This window comes from Zea mays, chromosome 3, assembly GCF_902167145.1.
Source record: "Zea mays cultivar B73 chromosome 3, Zm-B73-REFERENCE-NAM-5.0, whole genome shotgun sequence".
Taxonomy (NCBI): Eukaryota; Viridiplantae; Streptophyta; class Magnoliopsida; order Poales; family Poaceae; genus Zea; species Zea mays.
The window spans coordinates 79,594,703-79,608,871 of record NC_050098.1 but is presented as its reverse complement, the minus strand read 5'-3'; the positions used below and the strand labels follow the sequence as shown (position 1 = coordinate 79,608,871).

General features: G+C 43.9%; 1 protein-coding gene across 1 annotated transcript; it reads right to left on the bottom strand.

The window, feature by feature from the left end:
• Positions 1-1,564: 1,564 nt before the first annotated feature.
• On the bottom strand, positions 1,565-6,800 carry LOC100273034 (uncharacterized). The gene is made up of 2 exons (NM_001147483.1): positions 6,017-6,800; positions 1,565-1,824 (listed from the first exon to the last, which is right to left on the bottom strand). The coding sequence occupies exons 1-2, from the start codon at positions 6,767-6,769 to the stop codon at positions 1,717-1,719; spliced, it is 861 nt and encodes a 286-aa protein (NP_001140955.1). The 5' UTR covers positions 6,770-6,800; the 3' UTR covers positions 1,565-1,716.
• Between the last annotated feature and the right edge of the window lie 7,369 nt (positions 6,801-14,169).

The window sequence follows — 14,169 nt, the reverse complement described above, 5'->3', positions numbered from 1 at the left end:
TATGGGATAGTAATACCCGGTGGGTATTTACCCATTGCCATCTCTATTGCTAAGTCTAGATAGCACATAGTATTGCTAAGTCTAGGTAGCACTGATGCACGAAATAATTTTGTATGGATGCAACTATTTCCTTGTTAGTTCTAGACTTCTAGCCTCCATTACTTGAAAAACACCTTTAAACTTTGTGGATAAGATGCAACACCTTACTTAATCGGATTTCACAAATAATAATAACAACATATTCCCACCTCGAACATATTAGATTGTCACTAGAATTTCATGAATTGTTCTTATAATATAATAGCATTTAAAATCTTCAAAATGAAAGATAGAAACAAGACAGTGTGGTCATTACAACTTGTGATGGGATAAGTTATTCGGTTAACATAGTAGAATAACCTTGAATTAGGTTGTTCCATTAACATTGTGAAGCCACATTGAATGTTAAGATATAATAGTCAGGAGTACTAGTTCAATCTCCTAGGCTAGGAGATTGCACTAGTACCCCTGAGTATTATACCTTAACGGAATTAGTTTTTTCAGTTAAGATTCTGAGCCCACTTGTCATCCCCAATGGCTGATACTGCTACCAAATGAACACTCTAGCATAAATTATTTAAAAAACAGGCATTGTTATGTTTGATTATACGGGTAGATAAATTGCAGACCATGGTTTTCAAATCGTCCGTTTAATCGCGATTTATCGCGATTAATCGGCTTGGTCGGTCAGTGGCTAGCGATAAGGGTCAACGACCAGATTAGGTTAGTTGGTCGTCTAGACGTTCGATTAATCGTCTTGTAATCACTATTAATCGTCCATGTCATGAATACAGCGACCAGAAACCTGGAATTGGAAATGTCGGTCTGGTGACCCCTTTTTGGCGCCTGAAACATTTTGTTTCCTTTTAGGTGCCGTATTAAATACTGATTGGCTCATTGATTGCCTCGTTGCCTCACTGGCGCCTCGTTTCCAAAACCAAGGCACATTTCCTTTTCACTTCTGCTACTTGCTTTCTTCAATCTGGCTGGCTGACTCCTCCCTTCCTCCTTCCTATCCTAAGTTCTTGAGGAAATCTGTCTCAAGTCTGGACCATGGCGTCTGGCCGTCTGCTACTCTGCTCCAAGCCTCCAACTGTTTCCCGAGTGTAGAACTGCTAAGCAAGAACTGAAGAACATCTCTGACGTCTAACATCTATCGTCTGCTACTGCTACACTTCTGAAGGTGACTGCTACTGCTACTCTTCTGGTATGTTTCTGTAAGCATCTAATACTTTGATTACCTACTGCTATTGTATTTGTTTTTTATTACCTTCTGTTTATGTATGCTAGTTTTTGCTTGATTATTTAGTATATAACTATACACTATAGTGTATAACTGTATATAACTATATAGGATGACTAGGACGACCAGGTGGCCGACCAGTCACCGATTAATCGCCCTGGTCGACGTCCTAATCGCAATTAATCGCCTAATCGGTCAGAGACCTCGACCAGCCGACTAGGCGATTTGAAAACCATGTTGCAGACAACAAAGGTTTGGAAAACAATTGAAGATATCGACGTTATGACTTATGAGTGAACCCATTAGCAGAAATGAAAGGAAACAATGTATGCTATCCTTAATAAGAAACACATGAAAACAACTAGAAATGTATCAGGAATCAGTAAAACAAATTCAGAAGTAAAATTGTGCTTAGATATTCAGCAAAGAACTAGTTAAGGTACCTCACTCATTGACCAGTAGGTATAAAATAAAGTTAGATGACATCGTATAAGCTCAAAAGCAGATGACTCATCATGTTGAGTTTCATGGTCTAACACATCCTGAAAATAAGTAACTAAAACCAGTAAACATCTCCAACAGAATAATGCAAAATGAATTATTACTGAGAACAGCTTACTCATGAATTGAATTCATATACAAATAAAAGAAAATTGTCATAGAATTTCTAATCATCACTAAAACTGCACTGGAACTTTCACGGGAAATTTGGCATAGAGGTAAAATACTGATGATACTAATGAATTCTTTTTTAAAATATCCTTAGGTACAGCATTAGGTGCAACCTTGTAAATCCTTGAAGTTGATTTCACAAATCCAAACAAACCTTCTTGGATGGAAACAAGTAATATAGTGAACACTAGATTTCAAGTAGAGCTAGCGGTCCTCGAACTTGTTCGGCTATGTCATCCCAGCCCTTGAACTCAGAAATCAATCGGTTAGGTCCTCAAACTTGTCCATGTGTGTTATCTCAGTCCCTAAACTCGCAAATCGATCGATAGGTCCTCGAACTTATTCAGTTGTGTTATCCTGGCCCCTAAACATGCAAATCACCCGTTAGTTCATCACTTCATCTATTGTGTCATCCTAGTCCCTAAATGTTGTAAACATGTAATCCAATATATAGGGCCTCTAGCTGAGTTGGTTAGGTGGGTGGGTAGCATTCCTTAGGTCCTGAGTTCAAATCTCAGTAGGAGCGAATTTCAGACTGAGGTTAAAAAAGGTCACTCGTTGGTTCCTCTAGTTGTGTGCACATGAGATGACTGACCTACGGGGGCAGATCCTTGTGTAGGGCCTGGAAGGGCTCAAAACACGAGTAAAGATCTGGTCTATAGGGGGCGGACTCTCATGCTGCACGGGGGGTAGCTTTCGTGACCTTTCTCGATCGGGGCTCCGATTGAGCTTCTTCTTAATATAATACCATGGAGCGGTCTTTCCCCTACTGGTCGAGTTTTTTTGTTATAGAACTGTCCAAAATTTGTAAATTCAATTTTGTTACTCCTAGTAACATGTGCTTAAATTAGAATTAAAAATCGCCTTGTACTCTCTTTTTTCAACTTTACAGTTAAATAACTAAATAGGGACATACATTTTTATATGTTGTTCTGTGTAAATAGATATATATTGAATTTAAAAGTTTACAGCATTTTTTTCTCGAAAGCGCAGGAGGACTGCGCATCTTTATATATTAGAGAGAAGGAAAACACCCACAAAGGGCAAAATACAGAACACAAACATACACACACACACTTCTAAAGAACACACCAGGACAGGGAGACCTGCCACGCAGGACCCGACGTCTACAAAGCAAAAACACGGTCAGCCAAACCAATGCTCCCCAGCTGCTTGGCTCCAGCTAGAACCCAGCAAGCGAGCTCATCAAGGAAGGATCTCAGCACCTTCACAATGGAAGGGGACTCCTCATGGAAGATCACTCGGTTCCTATGAAGCCAAAGGCACCATGCCCCAAGGATGATAGCACTGTTGAAGCCCTTCTTGCCTTTGTGGATCTGTTTGATCACTCCTTCCCACCACTCCACAAAGGAGGTCTCCACAGGACTAGGAATAAGGTGTCCTAGGTTAAAAGGGGCTAGAATGCCATGCCAGAACTGATGTGCAAAAACACATGCAGTTAGGAGATGTTGAATTGTCTCCTGCTCTTGATCACAAAGGGGACAAACAACCGGGTGGGGCATACCACGCTTTCGTAATATGTCAGTTGTCCAACACCTATTTCTTATGGCCAGCCATAGGAAGGTTTTGCATTTGGGGGGGGCAAGATTTCCATAACCGCTTCCATGGCTCAAAGATGATAGAACCAGAAAATAAAACATTGTAACAAGATTTAGAAGTGAACTGCCCAGATGCCTCATGCCTCCAAACATGTTGATCAGTTTCTGGAGACAAAACAACCTCACTAATAGAGTCCCAAAGGAGAAGGTATTGTTGCATTCCAACCAAAGTGAGAGGTAACTTGATATCTCTGATCCACTGACCATTAATAAGGGCTTGGGCCACAGTTCTAGTGGAAGTTAACTTCTTGTCCACCTCTGAGAAAACCAATGGAGCTAAATCTTTGACGGAACTCCCGCTCAACCACCTATTAATCCAAAAGAGAGTATCATTATCGTTTCCCACATGGGAGATCACTTAAATGGCAACTAACGCCTTGACTTGTGGCTGAACAGGGATATCAAGACCAATCCAGGACCTGCTAGGGTCGGTTTTCTGTAGCCACAACCACCTGGCTTGCAGTGCCCAGCTTTTGTAAAGCAGATTTGGGAGGCCAAGACCACCAAGTTGCAGCGGCCTAGTAACCTTCTCCCAAGCCACAAGGCAGCAACCACCATTTATTTCCTTTCTACCCTTCCAGAGGAAAGCCCGTCTAATTTTATCAATAGCTTTGATCACCCACTTGGGAACGCTCATAGCAATGAGGAGATAGACTGGAATGGCTGAGAGGACAAAACAAACCAAGGTTGTTCTCCCAGCGAGATTAAGAAGGGATGCTTTCCAGTTAGGCAACCTCATCAACCCAAACAATGAGGTCACTTCTTCGCAGTTTCTTGTTGGAGATTGGCAAGACCAAATAAGTGCATGGGAAGGCAGCAGGCACACACTGCAGGGTGCTGCAGCATTCATGCACAACAGGAGCAGCACAACAGATAGGGATTGCACAACTTTTATTCATGTTGGCAATCAGCCCAGATGCCTCTCCAAAGCAGTCAAGGATCAACTTGGTACAAACCAGATCATCATCCAGAGGCTTGACAAAGAGAACTACATCATCTGCGTACATGGAGAGCCTGTACCTGACATTTGCAGCCCCCAAGCTATGCAGCAGCCCCCTAGATTCCGCATGCCTGAATAAGTTGCCAAGCACGTCCATCACAATGATAAAAAGCATAGGGGACAAAGAATCCCCCTGACGCAAACCTCGCCGATGCCAAATATGATCACCAGGGACCCCATTGAGAAGAACTTACGTAGAGGAAGAGGCCAATAGGTTAAAGATTAAGTTGCACCATTTCAGACCAAAGCCAAGATAAGACACCACCTCTAAGAGAAAAGCCCAAGAGACTGAATCGAAAGCTTTTGTAATGTCAAGCTTTAAAAATAGGCTAGAGACCTTCCGCCGATGAAGGGACTTGATCGAGTGCTGAACAAACATATAGTTATCGTGGATAGACCTTCCCCTCACAAAAGCACTCTGATTTGCAGCCACTAACCTTGGCAGGAGAGGAGCCAACCGGTTAGCCATAATCTTGGTCACCAATTTGGCAAAACTATGAATGAGACTTATGGGTCTGAAATCAGGCGTTGTTGTGGCATCAGACTTCTTGGGGATGAGGGTAAGATAAGCTGAGTTCAACAGCCACAGCCCCCGAGAATTACCTTGATGGAGGGCATTGATAGCTGCAAGCAGATCATCCTTAATGATATGCCAGCATGACTTATAGAATCTCCCGGTAAAACCATCCGGACCCGGAGCTCTATCTGAAGGTAGGCAGAAAACTGCAGACCGGACCTCATCCTCTGAGATGGGGAGGTCCAATACACCTAGATCGCCCATGTCCCTGTGGCAAGATCCCAAGTTTAGTGTGAATTCTCTATGTTTAGCCACCCCCAACAGGTTGGTATAGAAATCATTCAAAGCTTCATGCTTCTGCTCATGAGAGGTGACCACCCGATCACCGACTGTCAAACTAGAGATGAAGTTTCTTTTCTTGCGGTAGCAAGCCTGCAAGTGAAAAAAAAAAGTGTTTGCATCTCCCTCCTTCAGATATCTAACACGGGATCTGAGACGAGCCACTGTCCTATCTAAAGAAGCGAGGGCCAAACAATGTTGCTTAAGCCTCCTCATGAGCCATAATTCCTCAGGAGACAGCAGCCTGCTATCCTGAAAAGATTTGAGGATCTAAATGGGTGATTTACATGTTTTAGGACCTAAATGACCCAACCGAACAAGTTTAAGGACTTAAATGAGCGATTTACGAATTTAGGGACCGAGATGGCACAAAATAAGTTCAAGAACTGCCAGGAGACTTTACTCTTCCAAGTATTTACCTCACTACCTCAGTTGGAAACATGCTACTCTCGGGTCTCTATTAATTTTCCTTGAAGACATGGTGACAGTCTCATCTCTAGTAAGGTTATGAATATCAGGTTAAGTTCTGATAACATATGCCATTCAAAGTTTTTTTTTGAAAAAAAAAAGTTTGAAGAAATGAGCACCTTCACTGCCTCCGGCAGCTCATCAACCTTCCTCTCGGCGTATCTCTCCTCAAGCAACAGCAACCGGGTGGAGCCAATCCGCCACGTGTCTCTCCCAATGCCCTCCTCTCCGACCAGACCCTTCCAATCGTCGTCGTCCTCTCTTCTCTCCCCCGCTACCTCCACCACGTAGGCCTTGTCTTTGTCAGGCTCACACGTCTCCTCATCGCCGCCGTCTCCCTTCCTCTCCCTCCGCTTCCGCGCGAGGGGACTGGGCCGCGAGAGGCGGGCGAGGTTTGGGAACCGTAGGAAGCCACGGGCGTTCAACTCGCGGACCAGCTTCTCCCTCCGCAGTACTGCGGTGGCCCGTGGGGCGGGGCCCCCCGGCTCCTCGGCGGGGTAGCCCGGGGGAGGAGGCGACAGTGAGAGGAGGCCCTGGTCGTTACGGAGGCGGATCACGTTGTGGACGCGGGGCCAGTTGAGCAGGTGGCCCCGGAGGCGGCGCTCGAGGGGTGCGCACGCGGCGGCAGGGACGCGTAGCGCGGCCAGGTCGAAGGTGCGGGCGAAGGGGTCCGGGTAGTCCAGCGGGCGCCGTCCGCGGCGGAGCGAGGGTCCATGGAGGGGAGGTGGGGTTCGCGAGGGAACCGAGGAGCAACAGAAGGGTTTGATGCCTAGGCGAATGAGGAAGCGGGCGGTACCGGTGGCCGGGCAGCGGAAGCGGGTGAGAACGCAGTGGTGATGGGGGTGGAGTGGCGGCGGCGGCGGCGGCGCCATGGATGGATAAAAGGTAGCGTACGAGTACGACCAACAGTGGCGACTCGCGAGTCGTGACGGTATTTCACTCTCTCAGTTTTGGCTATATACTACTTCCTACATTTTTTTATTTCACGTTTTGTAATTTATGTTTACATTATCTGGCGTCAAATATAAAAGTATGGAGGTAATATTATATTATCTCGTGTCTATAACTTATGGTATCATTTGTATCAATGATTCGTGAGTCTGATATTAAACTAGCGAAATCCATAACTGAGAGCCCATTGGATAGACATTCTCAATACCTTCTTGTGATGTGGCTTCATGTTTTTTTGCATAAACTATACCAAACAGTAGTTTAGGAAATGGTTTTTGGTAAAGAGCTCTCCTTCCTTCTGAATTGAAATGATGAAGCCAAAAAAGTAGCTTATCTAGCTTTGGCTTATGTTATTTTTATGAAAACCCCCTCCCACCAAATCAATTGACATGAATCATTGATTTCTTATATCTCTTTCGTTTTCTTCGCACGACTACAATCCATCGTAATCGATGATGGCAGGGAGGTCACGCGCTAAGGCAACCGATGGCGGAGGAGAGGATTGCGTCGAGACGACTTTGGGTAGGCAGGCATTACGGAAAAGCGGCAAGTCGACCATCCCAGGTCTCTCGGTCAGTGGCCCAGGCAACGTCGCGATATGAATGTTTGAATTTGTTCGATGATGCTTGTGGAGGAAAGCAAACAAAATGTCCAAAAAAATTAGATAATGGGAAAAAAGATATTGTCCTTCCCCTCGTTATAGGGTTCGAGCCACATTTTTACAACTTGACACTTCAGATCACGACGCCACGCAAGACTGAAAAGAATACATAAAAGACAACCACAAAACATAATTTAATACGCAATACGGTTTGTAAACCGCCACCCAAAATCAGCAAAAATCTTCATAACCACCGACTCCAGGCTACGTCAGGCACCAATCACCATATAGGTCGCCCTATAAATCACCTGCATATAAGTTTTTTGAGTACAAGTGTCAAACATTAAATCATTCCGACTTAACCATAATGCCCAACACAATGAGGCAACACCAGTCAAAATTAAAAGCATTAAGTTTCTTAGAGAATCCCTGTATCTAATCACCAAAAATGTGAATAAAACTATGTGGAATCTCCAAATCAAACGTAAATTGGACTACCCTCCACAGAAACCGCACATAATGGCATTCGAAAAACAAATAATTAATAGACTCATCCTTAGCACAAAAGACACATCTCTTACTACCTTCCTAGTTCCTACGGGCTAAATTGTCTTTAGTTACGACTACACCCTCCTAGAGGTACACAGCTTTATTTTCAACGGGATTTTGAACTTCTAGATTGGATTTTTCCACCTAACAATATTGTTGGGGACTTGTTCTCAAATGCTATGAGTTAAGAACAAGGCAACAAAAAAAATGTTGAACGTTAAAGTCCTTCGTCCTTCGAAGCATTATTTCCCTTGGGGATATAATGATCTTCGGACGAAGGTTATGAAGGACATACCTTCATAAACACGACATATAATAATGAAGAAGAAAACATATGAAATATAAAGGATAACATAAACAATTAAATATTATTATCAACTCATTTCTATATTATTATTATGGAAAAATAGAAATGATATCAAATTACAAATGTACCTTCGGCTTAAAAGAAGGTAAAAGTACAAGCGTGACGCAAAAGCAAATGCCAATTCGGCGTAAACAGTACGGGGGTACTGTTCACCTATTTATAGGCACGGGACACAACCCATATAAAATTACACCCATGCCCTTTACATTTGGTAGTAATTCTATAGTAATCCACCGAGGTCTGAATAGCCTTTTCATCTTTAAGTCGGTTTCCATTTTCTGCTATCACGCCGAAGCTTTCCTGCTCACATCTTCGGCGCTGCATCAACCTTCGTGTTATTTGAGCTTCTCCTACTGTGATGTCCGAAGATACCTGTTCACACATTATACTCCAGAAACACTGTTAAATCATGTTTTTGAGGACCTTCGGAAGCCGAAGGCCCCCAACAGTAGCCCCTCGCAATATTAATTTGTTAGAATGATAAATTTAGATTGCGACATGGACGAAGGCCTTAAGCCGAAGGTCCGAAAAAACACCTTCCCTTTGCTAGAATAGCAACATTCACTGACAAGCGGGGTCTTTCAATTTTCAATGCACTGGGCGTATAAATAAGAGCATACCACGAGCTCATTTGGTACGCTCTCTTGCCATCTGCTCTTGCTTACTCAATTTTTAGCTCTTGCGCACCAAGACTTGCTTAGCTTTTTAAGTTTTTAAGCTTCGGCTTTGAAAACAGTTTTTTAGCGTTTTCGAAGATGTCTGAAGATAAGAAGGCTGCTGCCGAGATGAAGCTGAGTCTCTTTGAAGAGAAGAACCTGAGATTTCTTATAGCAATGTCGAAGACCAATACAGAAAAAATCACCAAAGAGATTTTAGAAGGTTTATCTGAAGATTCTGATGACAGCGACAGTTATGATGTGGATAGTGGTGGTGAAGACTCCGAAGATCGCCCCTGGCGACCAAGCCATGCGGTTTTTGGCAAATCAAGTATCAAAGAAAATCATCTTGTCAACATGAGGGGAAGATATTTCCGGGACTTATCCATTGTGAGGGCCGACGAAGGAGAGAAGACTTGCCCGTCCCCTGAGGAAAATGAAGTCGTAGTGTTCCGAAGCTTTTTGAAAGCTGGACTACGATTTCCCCTGAGCAGCTTTGTCGTAGAGGTGCTGAAAATATTTGAAGTCTATCTTCACCAACTTACCCCCGAAGCAATCATAAGGATGAATATCTTCGTATGGGCTGCGAGAAGCCAAGGTCTGGAACCTGACGCAAAAAGTTTTTGCAACATACACGAATTGTTATACGAAACAAAACCCTGGGGTAAGGAGCAGTATCACAATAATTTCGGCTGCTACAGTTTCGACTCTCGGTCTGGGTCAAGCTGTCCCGTGCCAACCTTTCGGAAGAGATGGCCCGGCGACTGGATGACAGAATGGTTTTATGTGAAGAATGACCTGAAAACACAGGAAGATATTAAAGGTATAATTATGCGCCCTATTTGGCAAAGCTTCGACCTACGGAGCCCGAAGGTTGAAATGAATGAAGCTGCCGAAGAATGCCAGAGAGCCTTCGGAGTTATTTGCTCTTTTATTGGAACGAGGGATTTGGTCCAAGAGCATATTGCCTTCAAAGCATGGCCGCTCGCGGAAAAATGGGAAATGCCGCAAGAGACCATAAAGGAGGCTGACGAAGGTGGACTTATCAGGCTGAAGTATACTTTCAAGTTCGGAGATAAATTCGTTGAGTCAGATGATGACTGGCTAAAAAGCATTGAAAATGTAAGTGATGAACTACTTGGGGTTTATTCAAAGGCCGAAGATACTGCATTGTCGGCAGCCTTCGGAGGCCGGAAAAAGAAAAGACTGAACCGAGTGTTTGACGCAATTGGGTTCGTGTACCCCGACTACCACTACCCAGCGCGGGGCCAAAAAAGAAAAAACGCAACTTCTGCCCAGGAAACTGCCTCAGCCGCTCCCAGCGAGCCAACGCCGAAGAGACAAAGGGTAAAGGTTCTTACACACCGGCCACGCTACATTGAACCAGCTACAGTTCCTGAGTTCGCCGGTGAAACCTCTTCGGCCACCGAAATTAAAGAACCAACTTCAGTGCTGAAGATCGAAGAAAAAGCTGAAGCACCCTCAGCAGAAAAAGCAGAAAAACCGAGAACTGAGGGAACGAAAAAATTGGAAATTTTGAGTCCTTCAGCAAGTGTTGAGATAATAAAAAACCAAAAGGGCCCAGCGATGACTCCGAAAAGAAAAAGAATGGTCAATGTGCTAGATGTTCTGGAGACAATTAAGTCCTCAAGCACAACTCCGAAGAAGACTGTTGAAACTTCCGAAGCGGAAACTGAAATTTTTGATACTAAAGCTTCAAAGCAACAAACTGAGGCTGAAGTTGGGCCTTCAGAGCCCACGAAGGTAAAATCCTTGGAAACCGAGGAAGAAAAAATGACGGAGCCAATTCTTGTTGAAGAAATCAGTGTTGTTGCCCCCGAAGTATCCCCCAAAGTCCTTGATTATATTGTTCGACATGCTTCGGGGAAAAAGTTGTCTGAAAAAGAAAAGCAAGAGGCCCAGTTTTACGCCCAAAAACTGAAATATCCAAAGGGGGCGTTGATATTCAACGGCAGCGGAGAAGAAGACTTCTTGTATTGTCTCCCTGACAGCAAGGAGATTTCTGTCTGCCGGGAGATGAGCAAGAGCTTCAGATTCCCAACACTAGAAGACGGGCTCTCGGTGTTGTCGAAAAACGAGCTGGCCGACAGCTTGGCGTACAATAGCTTAAAGGTGCAAAAAATGAGGTCTTTGTATTTTTTATTGAAACCAAAATTTTTCGTTTGCTTAAATTTATTGACGCACACACATTTTTCTTTGCAGGGCCTTATACTTAGCAATGCCCTCAGGGCCCAAAAAGATGCCGAAGACGAAGGGTGTGTTATGGCCCTGAGCAACCTTCGTTCCGAAGTAATTGAACTAAGGAACGAAGGCCTCGAAAAAGATAAAATATTACATTCATTGATAAATAGAATAAAAGAAGACGAAGCTACTTTTAAAGGTCAAGATGAGGCTCAGAAGCGTGAAATTGAAGATCTTCGAAAACAACTAGCCAGAGCTAAGGAGGAACGCATACTTGAAGAAACGAAGCGAGAACTTAGCGACCAATGGGCAAATCATTTAGAAGGAACTGTTGAAGAGCTTCGTTCGTCCAAGAAAAGATGCTATGTCAAATCTATGGAGTGTGTTAAGAAAATGAAAGCTAGCTTCGCCAGCGTTGGTGCATTCTCGAGCGAAGAAAACTTTACAAGAGGCAACCCCGAAGGTCCCATCGAATGGATTAACCACGAAGCTGAGGCCTTTGAGGAAATTTTAAATAGCCGCGGAGACATATGTGCTTTTTCGGGTGCCAGGGGGATTGCCACCATTTTGGAGAAAAAGGGCTGCGAGCATGTAAAGATTTTAGCGCAATCCGAAGCTACCTTGTCCTTCGAAGATGCAAAAGATCCTTCAGCCGAAGCTAGTATGGTTGGTGGAAAATTTTTCACCGACGTCTGGGACAATGGTGGTCGAGAAATGGCCTGAGAAATTATCCAAAAAAGCGAAAAGGGCATCCATGATGCTAGAGAAGTGGCAGAGGCTGCTGAGAAAAGCGCAGAGCCCGAAGGGCAAATAGGTATTAACTAATGGTTTTTATTGTGTTGTAATTTTTGATTTTAAACTTCGTTCGCAATTTGTAATAGCAATGTAGCTGTATCCTGTCCTCCCTCAGATCCTACTAAAACGTCTCCGGGCCCTCCCCCGAAAGATGACGATGAAATTAAAAAGATGGCTGAAGCTATCATGGATCAGGTTGTCAATCAACTCCTAAATGAAGCTGCGGAAGTAGTACTTAGGGAAGACTAAGTGCTATTGTAAAAACTTCTGAAATGTAATATGTGTAATATCTTGTAACCCTGAATGTAATATACTTGTTTTTCATGGTTCAATTCTTTACGATGCATGAAATTTTACATACGTACCGTTTTTGAGTCTTTGACGAAAAAAACACCTTCCCTTCTTTTCATGCTTCGTGAAGAAGAATTTTCATTTATCACAACAATACCCATAGTGCTCTGATGAAGAGTATCCAAGCTTCGTGAAAATATTTTCCGAAGCTACATTCCGAAGATCAATATTGTATCTCCTTGTGACTTAGCATGTTTTCCCTTTTTCAAAGCATTCTTCCGAAGATCGATATTGTGTCCCCTTCTTGTGCCATATGCAGCATGATGTATGATGCTTATGCTATGCAAAATGATGTGATGATGTTATGCTATGTAAAATGGTATTTATTCCGAAGATACACGCACATCCCCGCAATAAAACACATAATCTTTTTAAATCAGCGTTGACTTTTCGCTGTAAGCCTCCCTTAGGAGCTTCTTCGCCTTTTACTTCAGCGGAATCGGCGTTTATTTTTCGCTGTAAGCCTCCCTTAGGAGCTTCTTCGCCTTTTACTTTCGGCGGTATTCGCGTTGACTTTTCGCGCTTCGCCTTTTACTTAGGCGGTATCAGCGTTTATTTTTCGCTGTAAGCTCTGCATTCCCTTTGGAACGACTTTGGAGCAGAAAACTTACACTGCGCTCCCTTTGGAACGGCTTTTTGTAACTTCAGCAAACTTACTCTGCGTTCCTTAGAACGACTTTTTGTTGCTTCGAAGAATTCATACCGTGCCTTTTAAAATAAATTTTTGATAATTCGAAGGTCCTCCTTGCTATCGCAAATCTTTAAGCTTCAACAACTTAAGCCTGTGGGGAAGATATATTTTCCTTGTGGCAAACAATGAAACTATTACATGAGATTTAAAAAGTGTCCTTTATTACACAGAAAATAAAACTGAATGGAAAAGACTACTATCAAGGTAGGATATTTGTGAATAAATGTGCTTCGACTCTGGCACAGTGCTATTGACCGTGCGAGCTTCGGACTGTTCTCTGAAGTCCCTTTGTTGTTGAGCATATTGGCCCCCTTCTGGCTGCTGGCCTTGTTGCATCGGTGGTGGAGGCGGAGGCTGTTGCCAGGAAGCTTGAGGTTGACTCGCCGAAGCAACAGAAACTGCAGGGTGGTTGCCTACATATTCTGGTATATAAGGCGAATGATACGAAGCAGTGTGCATGATCTGCTTCGGCTGACCCTGTTGTGCTGCAGCTTCGGCTATCTCCTTTTGCTTCTGGATGGTAACATGGCACATCCTGGTGGTATGGCCCTTGTTTTCACCACAGAACAAGCAAAATATTCTCCTTGGTTGATCTCCAAATCTTCCGCCGAAGCCCCTGGCACCTCTGCCTCTTGGAGCTGGCGGCCGGAAGGAGCTTTGCTGTTGCCCCGAAGCCTGTGAGGAGCACTGTGGCCTTTGCTGCTGACTCCCCTTATCGTCATTTTAAGTAGAGTTGTGAATTGATCTAACGTGCCTCGGATAAAATCTTCCTCCGAAGCCCCTGGTCATTTCGGAAAACCTGAAAGCCTCCTGCCTTCTTTGACGAAAATCATTGTCGGCACGAATATACTCGTCCATCTTCTGGAGCAGCTTCTCCAAAGTTTGAGGAGGCTTCCTAGCAAAGTATTGAGCTGAAGGTCCTGGCCGAAGTCCCTTGATCATGGCCTCAATGACAATTTCGTTGGGCACTGTTGGTGCCTGTGCCCTCAAACGCAAGAACCTCCGGACATACGCCTGAAGGTATTCTTCGTGATCCTGGGTGCACTGGAATAGAGCTTGGGCAGTGACCGGCTTCGTCTGAAACCCTTGGAAGCTGGTTAACAACATGT

Excerpts from the sequence above, each read along its gene's own strand:
- LOC100273034 (NM_001147483.1), bottom strand. The coding sequence starts at position 6,769 with ATGGCGCCGCCGCCGCCGCCGCCACTCCACCCCCATCACCACTGCGTT. Across the intron at positions 1,825-6,016 it reads AGCTGCCGGAGGCAGTGAAG|GATGTGTTAGACCATGAAAC; the intron begins GTGCTCATTTCT and ends ACTTATTTTCAG.